Source organism: Fukomys damarensis, unplaced genomic scaffold, assembly GCF_012274545.1.
Source record: "Fukomys damarensis isolate Sample0158 unplaced genomic scaffold, DMR_v1.0_HiC HiC_scaffold_24, whole genome shotgun sequence".
Taxonomy (NCBI): Eukaryota; Metazoa; Chordata; class Mammalia; order Rodentia; family Bathyergidae; genus Fukomys; species Fukomys damarensis.
In genome coordinates, this window is record NW_022900936.1 from 71487169 (window position 1) to 71495166 (window position 7998).

General features: G+C 55.7%; 3 protein-coding genes across 5 annotated transcripts in view; 2 read left to right on the top strand and 1 right to left on the bottom strand.

The window, feature by feature from the left end:
• The window catches only part of Il17rc (interleukin 17 receptor C), a 14464-nt gene extending 13864 nt beyond the window's left edge, over positions 1–600 (top strand). The window contains exons 18-19 of the mRNA XM_033768069.1: positions 188–305; positions 360–600. Coding sequence (XP_033623960.1) covers positions 188–305; positions 360–600 — 359 coding nt within the window. The remainder of the gene's footprint in view (positions 1–187; positions 306–359) is intronic.
• Positions 7–7267, top strand: Creld1 (cysteine rich with EGF like domains 1). Of its 3 annotated transcripts, none has more exons than XM_010619068.2 (11): positions 7–798; positions 883–1075; positions 1282–1364; positions 2958–3068; positions 3447–3538; positions 4596–4772; positions 4853–4948; positions 5446–5529; positions 5652–5747; positions 5866–6000; positions 6624–7267. In XM_010619068.2, exons 2-11 carry the CDS (start codon positions 902–904, stop codon positions 6836–6838), a joined length of 1263 nt encoding a protein of 420 aa, XP_010617370.1. In that variant the 5' UTR covers positions 7–798; positions 883–901; the 3' UTR covers positions 6839–7267. The 3 variants fall into 3 exon arrangements, with proteins under 3 accessions (XP_010617370.1, XP_010617363.1, XP_010617377.1); XM_010619061.2 differs by having other exon boundaries at positions 7–722; XM_010619075.2 differs by having other exon boundaries at positions 7–490.
• Positions 7268–7666: 399 nt separating this feature from the next.
• The window catches only part of Prrt3 (proline rich transmembrane protein 3), a 4855-nt gene continuing 4523 nt past the window's right edge, over positions 7667–7998 (bottom strand). Inside the window, exon 4 of the mRNA XM_033768070.1 lies at positions 7667–7819. Coding sequence (XP_033623961.1) covers positions 7667–7819 — 153 coding nt within the window. The remainder of the gene's footprint in view (positions 7820–7998) is intronic.

A 7998-nucleotide genomic window follows, 5' to 3' on the forward strand; every position in this document is an offset into this window, starting at 1 on the left:
CGCCGCAAGCCCCGGGAGCCTGGGAGACAGCGCGGAGCAGGTGGCCCGCGCCCTTCAGCCAGTCCTGGACAGCTGCTTCCTGCCCCAACTGCTCGGGGTGGGCCCGGAGGCGGGGGCAAGGCTGGAATAAAAGCACTACTGGCTTTCTACTTGCGTCTCTGCTTGTGGCCCCTGCGGCGCTGAGCAGCAGAGTCTCCGCCCTCCCGCGGCCCTTTAAAGTCTGGACAGGTGCAGCTCGGCACTGCCTCTGACTGGGTGGTGTGGGGTGACGCCCTGGCACATGGCCCGCTCCCATTGGCTGGGAGGTAGGTCCCGCCCCAAGGCTGCGGTGTTGTGGGCGGTTGTACGTTTTGCGCAAGCGGTGGCGGCCGCGGCGCCGAGGAGACAGCAGAAGGCGCCCGGGGGCTGAGGCGGGCCCGTTTTCCCTTGCCGCGGTCTCAGCGGGTCTGGATCTTCCCCTGCTGGCTCCTGGGCCGTACCTTCGTTGCTTGTGAGGCTCGGAACCTGACCCCTTCTTTTCACAACCGGATCCGTGCTTCTCCTAGGCCGGGTTTCCAGACTCCTCCCCCAAGAACGCCCATCCGGTCTCTTCTCGCCTAATATTTGGAGTCTTATCCCCTCTCCCAAATCCTGCTGATCTAGCTCCTGATAATTTATCGAGACTCTAAAACAATGGATTGACTCCTTCCCCTTTGCCAAGTATCCAGGCCGCCGCCCCCACGGTAACGGAGATAACTTCTTTTTGGAATTGCGGACCCACCCTTTCCCCACCTCCCGCCCCGCTTTTCTCCTTTATTGGTAATTACGCGGGCCGGGTCTCCCCTTTCTTAACCGGAGCCAGGCTCCTCCAGTGAGCCCTGCCCACGCACTCTTTATCTGCAGGTCCCCAGCCTGGGAAAAGATGGCCCCACAGTCCCCGAGGGTCCTGGTTTCAGCTCTGCTCTGGGTCCTGAACCTCTTTCTCAGCCTCCCAGGCCCTGTGTGGCTCCAGCCCTCTCCACCGCCCCATTCTCCTCCCCCACCAGAGCCCCATCCTTGCCATACGTGCCGGGCGCTGGTGGACAGCTTCAACAAGGTGGGTTCATCGACGCCTGGAGGGCGGGGCCCGGCTGAGGAGTCGGGAGCTCTGGTAGGAGCGGTGTGCATGAGCTGGGCTGCTCACAGGCTGTGAAGATGTGGGCTGGTTGCCGGTCTGTGCCCCAGTTTCCTAGTCAGTAGCATAGCGAGGTGCTAGTGTGCCAGGCTCTGTACCCAGCTATTGCTAATTTACTCCATGCTCAGGGCCTGGAGAGAACCATCCGGGACAACTTTGGAGGTGGAAACACTGCTTGGGAGGAAGAGAAATTATCCAAATACAAAGACAGGTAAGGAAAAGTAGAGAGGTGTATATGCCGCTATTGGGCTTCTAACCAGTGGGGGGAGGGGGGCTGGGCCCCGTGGGGAGCACTTACTCAGCAGCTATCCCTGGACATCGGTAGTACATCAGCAAACAAAGCAAAATGTGGTGCCCATGCGTAGCAGAGATGGCCAGTGAATTCGTAAATAATGTTATGTCGGTGAAGAACAATGAAGTAAGAAAGACTGCAGCGCGGCAGGAGGCAGGGTGTGCGGGCTGTGCCATTTGAACAGCTACCTGAGGCGCTGCCACAAGCAAGGTTGTGGTGGGAAAGGGTTGAATGGAGCTTGGTGGACCTCTGGAGTGGCTGGAGTAGTGAGTCAAGTGTGTCTGGGGTGTGAGGGCTCCAACGAGGAGTTACAATTTGTTCTCAGTGTGATGGAAAGCCCTTGGAAGGTGTTTTGTCTATTGAGATAGTCTCACTATATAGTTTTCTTTTGTTTTGTTTTTGCAGTACTGCGGATTGTGCCCAGGCCTTGGCACACAATAGGCGAGTGTTCTGCTACTGAACCACATCTCTAGGCCCCTGTTCTTTTTATTTTGAGATAGGGTCTCACTAAGTTGCTCAGGCTGGTTTTGAACTTGCAGCCCTTCTGCCTCAGGTTCCTGATGACCCATGCTGGGATTATTGTGCCCAACTACTTCATTCCTTGTTATGAGTAAATAATACCCTGTTGAATGGATCTGCCACTTTTTAAAAAATATTAGCCAGTTGATGGACATTGGGGTTGTTTCTCCCTTTTGGCTTCATGAATACTGCTGCTTTCCACATCTGTGTGCAAGTTTCTCTTTGGGAAAGATTCCCATTCTTTGGGCATATGCCCAGGAGTGGAGCTGCTGAGTCATAGTTTCTTGTTTCACTTACTGAGAAGCTGTTTTCCACAGTGCTTACACCATTTGCATTCCTCCTGCAGTGTAGATGTAAGGGTTCATAAGGTGCCAGTTTTTCTGCCTCCTTGCCAGCACTTCTTTTATGATATATATGTGCACATGTGTGTGTGTGTGTGTGTGTTTGATGGTGCTGGGGATTGAACCCAGGGCCTCATGTATGTCAGGCAAACATTACAGCCAAGCTGTGCCCTGGGCCCTTTGAGATAATTGTAATCATATCTACCCAGTAAGGTGTATTCTTGTTCAGATGCAGGGACAGCAGGATCTTCTTTTTCCTTTGAGATAGGATCTTGCTGTGTAGTTCAGGCTGGCCTCGAACTTACGGTGCAGCCTAGGCTGGCTTTGAACTCATAGTGATCCTCCTGCCTCAGCCTCCTGAGTGCTGAAATTACAGGCCTGCACCACCATTCCCAGTTGGAACTGCAGTATCTTTCAACAAATTTGTCCCCGTTTTACAGACACGAAATGGGTTTCCAAGAGGTGTAAGTGACTTGCCCAAGGTTCCAGAGCTACATTTGAACTCTGGTGTGTGTGTGAGTCACAGAACCAGTACCTCTTTCTTTTTGTCCCATGGCTTCTCTGTGCTGTTGTCACAGGCCTGAGAAAGGGGGGAGAGATTTGGGGAGGCAGCGTGGGTGGGTGCACTCCCACCTGCCCTGCCGTTTGACAGTGAGACCCGCCTGGTAGAGGTACTGGAAGGCGTGTGCAGCAAGTCAGACTTCGAGTGCCACCGCCTGCTGGAGTTGAGTGAGGAGCTGCTGGAGAGCTGGTGGTTTCACAAGTGAGTGGCAGGGGCCTCCCCGGAAGTCCGTCTCAGCTTGGCAAGAAGCAGGGGTTACGGCCGGGGGTTTGGCTCAGTGGTTCCTCTGCCTGCCTCAGAAAGACAAGGGCCCGAGTTTCATTCCCGGTACCAAAAAAAAAAAGAAGCAGGGGTTGCACACCGGGCCTGGGCCTAGTTAGGTGATTTCTAAACCTAGATCTTCTGAGGACTTTCTAAGGCACCTAAGCTCCCATCTTAGCCTGTTACCTCTCCGCCAGATGGGCAGAGGGCATTGGTGAGGTGGCCCAGTGAGACTTACATTCCAGGCGGGGCCCCTGACAGACTCTGTGGGAGGTAGAGGGCAGCATCTCCGTTTGACCTGGCCTGCCCCTGCCTCAGGCAGCAGGAAGCCCCAGACCTTTTCCAGTGGCTCTGCTCAGACTCCTTGAAGCTCTGCTGCCCCGCTGGCACCTTCGGACCTTCCTGCCTTCGTGAGTTTTTCCAGTACCTCTTGAGGGAAGGGAGGGATGCTGAGACCAGGAGTCCAGTTCTGGCTCTGCCTGGCTGGCTTCGTGAGCTGAGGCCACTCAGATAACTTCTCAGGCTCTCCCAGGGCGGGAAAGGGGAGAAAGGCTTTGAAAACCGTACAGGGTGGACTGGACTGAGACCAGAGTACTGTGATTATTATCACCTATCAGGAAGGTGCTGGCCTCCCAGGCCATTAACTTCCTGCAGAGGGGCAGGTACTGCCTGAAGCCCTCATGGTCGCCATCCACTACCTGCAGTCCTGACACAGGAGCTGGACTTCTCAGTTTAGAAAAGTCTGTCCTGTTAGTTGCTTGATAGTCAACTCTGGGCCGGGGGTTTAGCTCAGTGGTTCTGGCCCCTGCCTCGCAAGCTGAAGGACTGGAGTTGAATCCCCTGTACCAAAAAAAAAAAAAAGTCAATTCAGTCTATGAAAGAAATGTTTGGGGATGAGGGTGTAGCTCAGTAGTGAAGTGCTTGCTAAGGCCCTGGGTTCAACCCCCAGTAACACACACACACACACACACACACACACACACACACACACGCGCGCGCGCGCGCACACGCTCTTATGCTTGCACTCTTTGAACAACCTAATTGGATCCACAATACGATACTGATTAAGTGACAAAATGTGTTTTGTTTGTTTTGGTTTTGGTAGTGCTGGGAATAGAACCCAATGCCTTGGGCTATATCCCCCAGCCATTATGAGCTACTGATTGATGGGTGGATTGGTTTTTGTATTGGGATTGAACCCAGGACCTTCACATTGAGCTACATCTCTAGGCCTTTTTTTTTTTTTTTTAAAGTTTCAAAACAGTGTTTTGCTAAGTTGGTCAGGCTGGGTGAGAACTCATGACCCTCCTACCTTAGCCTTCCAGAACTCTGGAATTACAGGCATTCAGATTTATGTGAACTTTAAAGTTAACTTTCCTCTGCAGATACATTTAACAATGTGTAGATGTCCTGTCGTTTGTCAGTGTTGTATATGTGAAACTCACCTGGATTGGTGTCTGCCTGCAGCCTGTCCGGGGGGCACGGAGAGACCCTGTGGTGGCTATGGGCAGTGCCAAGGGGAAGGGACTCGAGGGGGCAGTGGACACTGTGACTGCCAGGCCGGCTACGGGGGTGAGGCCTGTGGCCAGTGTGGCCTTGGTTACTTCGAGGCGAAGCGCAACGCCAGCCATCTGGTATGTTCGGGTAGGTAGCAGCAGGCGTAGCACTAGGTGGGGCGGAAAGGTACCTACTACCCACCCTTATACTGTCCCCATCCCATGCAGCCTGTTTTGGCCCCTGCGCCCGCTGCTCAGGACCTGAAGAGTCACACTGTTTGCAGTGCAAGAAGGGCTGGGCCCTCCATCACCTCAAGTGTGTGGGTGAGTTGGACCTTATTGCCTTAGCACACACACCCGTGCGGAGACCCAGCCTGCTGGGAACAGGACGGGATAGATGCTGCGTGCGGCGCAGACTGACAGGGCAGGATGGAGGTCTGGAGTTGGGATCCCTGTCTCCACTTCTGTAGACCACGGTAAAGGATCCACTGCTGCGACAGAGGTGTCCCTAAAGAAAGTGGCTTAAAGAACAGAGGTTTATTTTTTCTCAGATCACAGCCTGGTGGGGGCTGTGCTTGTCATAGTCATTCAGGGCCCAGGGTCCTTCTGTCTTCCTGCACAGTCACCCCCCTTGGGCACTGTTTACACGATTGGTGCAGAGTCAGAACTTGAGGAGGTGGGGTCAAAGCCAAGCTGCAAGCTGAGCAACTGCTGCTGCATGCTGTGGGCCAAGCTCGGCTTGGAGACTGCTCTCCCTGGCAGCCTGCCAGCTCCTGGCCTCCGCTTCCTTGCTAGCTCCCACCCTGCCTTCCTCTCTGCAGACATTGACGAGTGTGGCACGGAGCGTGCCAGCTGTGGAGCTGACCAGTTCTGTGTGAACACGGAAGGCGCCTATGAGTGCCGAGGTCAGTGCCTGTTTCTGCAGGGGGGATGCAGCTGCACTCAGCTTCGCGGCCCTGGTCCTGCTTTCTGGAGCACAGCTGCCCCGGCCTGTGGGCAGCTCCAGCTCGTCTCTCCTGTTCCCTAGACTGCGCCAAGGCCTGTCTGGGCTGTATGGGGGCAGGGCCAGGCCGCTGCAGGAAGTGCAGCCCTGGCTACCAGCAGGTGGGCTCCAAGTGTCTAGGTGAGTCTGTGCCTGTGGGCTGAGAGGTGAGGGCAGGGGATGAAGGGTGAAAGGTGGAGCCGGGCAGGGTGCAGAGAGAGTTGGAGTGCTGACTCAGACCCGGTCCTGCCCCTCTCAGATGTGGATGAGTGTGAGACGGCGGTGTGTCCAGGAGAGAATGAGAAGTGTGAGAACACCGAGGGTGGCTACCGCTGCATCTGCACCCAGGGCTACAAGCAGGTGGAGGGCGTCTGCGTGAAGGAGCAGATCCCGGGTGAGGGGGTTGGCAAGGCTGGTTCTGTGTCCATCCAGGGGAGGGTGGCCAAGCCCCTTCTCCAGGTGGCGGCAGCAGTGACAGCCACCCAGCCACCAGGAGGTTGCTGAGGCCCAGATCCCGGGTCTGCTCTCCATCTCGGCTGTTGGCAGCCTCACTCTTAAGAAAGAGACTGCTGTGCCTCCTAGGCCTGTTGTTGCCTCCTCTCTTTCCTTGTTCTGGTCCCTGAGAGCCTTTGTAGGCCCTGGGTGGTGAGACGAAGGGAGCCACGGTGATGAGCAGAGACCACATCCACGGCTCTTACCGTCACATTCGGTTCCAAGCACATTCCATCTGTAACCTGCTCAGCGCCCTGAAACCACCCAGCCCCGTAGGGTCTCTCCTCCCTGTTTTTTGTACGTGGAACTAAGCCAGAGAGACAAAGGCACTTCCCAGGGTCACATGGCAGCAAGGGGCAGAGCTGGCAATCATGCTGGGGCCTTCTGGCTTTGAAGCTGGCCCACAGGTTACGTGGCCCTGGGCCCCGTTCACCTTCTGTAGGCTGTGTGCGTGGTACACCCGGCAAGCAGGCGTCAGGTGTATTGGAAGAGCTGGGAGTAACAGCCCTGGCCTCCCCCTCACAGAGTCGGCGGGCTTCTTCTCGGAGATGACAGATGACGAGCTGGTGGTGCTGCAGCAGATGTTCTTCGGGGTCATCATCTGTGCGCTGGCCACGCTTGCTGCCAAGGGCGACCTGGTGTTCACCGCCATCTTCATCGGGGCGGTGGCGGCCATGACTGGCTACTGGTTATCGGAGCGCAGTGACCGCGTGCTGGAGGGATTCATCAAGGGCAGATAATCTCTGTTGCCATGCATGGGATCTCCTACCCAGGCCACCCTGAGGTTGGTACCTCCTATGGACAGTTGAGGGCTACTTGGTTTGCTTTTGAGTAGGGTGACATGCCCTGCACGCCTTACAGTGCAGCCCGGCACCCAGGCCTGGGTGTGCGTGGCCCCAGGGCAGGGTGACAAAATAGCCTAGAAGCTGGATGAAACCAGATCTTTGCCTGGGGTGACTGGCTAGGTCACACAGTGTGTGAATTTTGAGAGCGATGTTTCTCCTTTTGATGGCTTTGTGTGAGCCTTGGCCCCTTCCCAGGACGAGAGGGGTCCCTGCAGGGTCAGGGCCACCACCGCCCTCTCCTGCCAGCTGCATGCTGTCAGCTTCCAATCTGTATTCACCTCATTCCCTCAGCCATTATTTATTCATCTCAGGAAATAAAGATCTTAGAAAATGGAGAAGCTTCTGTCTTACTACCCCTCACCCCTGCCCCATCACTACCACTTTGGGAAAATGATGGCTGCCTGAGGAGGGAAGATGGTCCCTGAAGCAGTGTTCGAAGGGGCACAGGAGGACAGTTCAGGAGTGGAAGTTTGCAGTGAGGCCCACTTCTTATTTGCAGGAGGACCCTGGGCAGATGACCTCCACCATGACTCCCAACATGGGCGAGGGGATACTCTCTGCTCCAGTGTGTGAGAACTAAAGGGGAGGTGGTCTGGGAAACACTGGTAGGGTTACCACCAAAGCCTGGAGCACTTTCCTCTGCCAGGCGTCCCTCCCCACACACAGGCCTGGAATCCTGAGGGCTGGGTCTCCCAACCATGGGAGGGAGGCAGGAGCCAAACCTTATGGGTTTATTTCTTTGGCACAAAGAGGACAGTCCGGAGGAGCAGGCTCCTCTCCATACCGGGAAGTCTTGTGGTCCCTGTTCCCCGTGCCCAAATCCATGCCCTCCACCCTGTGTTCCGTGTAAGACCCAGCCTCTGAGCAAAATTCCTGCTGAAAAAAATAGAGATATTTAAAAAAGAAAAGCTGGAGTGCGGGTTCCCGCCTGGCTATTTTCGGGGCTGTAGTGGGCCACCGTGTAGAGCCCAGCTGTCCTGGCAGCCTTGGCCGGAGGCTGCCCGCCTCAGAGCTCGATGGTGTCGCTGGAGGCACTGCGGGAGTCCCCGGCTTTG

Bases quoted from the DNA above. Each gene is read 5' to 3' on its own strand.
- Creld1 (XM_010619068.2), top strand. From the start codon at position 902: ATGGCCCCACAGTCCCCGAGGGTCCTGGTTTCAGCTCTGCTCTGGGTC. The intron at 4,949-5,445 runs GTGAGTTGGACC...TCCTCTCTGCAG, and splicing joins CCATCACCTCAAGTGTGTGG to ACATTGACGAGTGTGGCACG. The intron at 5,748-5,865 runs GTGAGTCTGTGC...TGCCCCTCTCAG, and splicing joins GGTGGGCTCCAAGTGTCTAG to ATGTGGATGAGTGTGAGACG.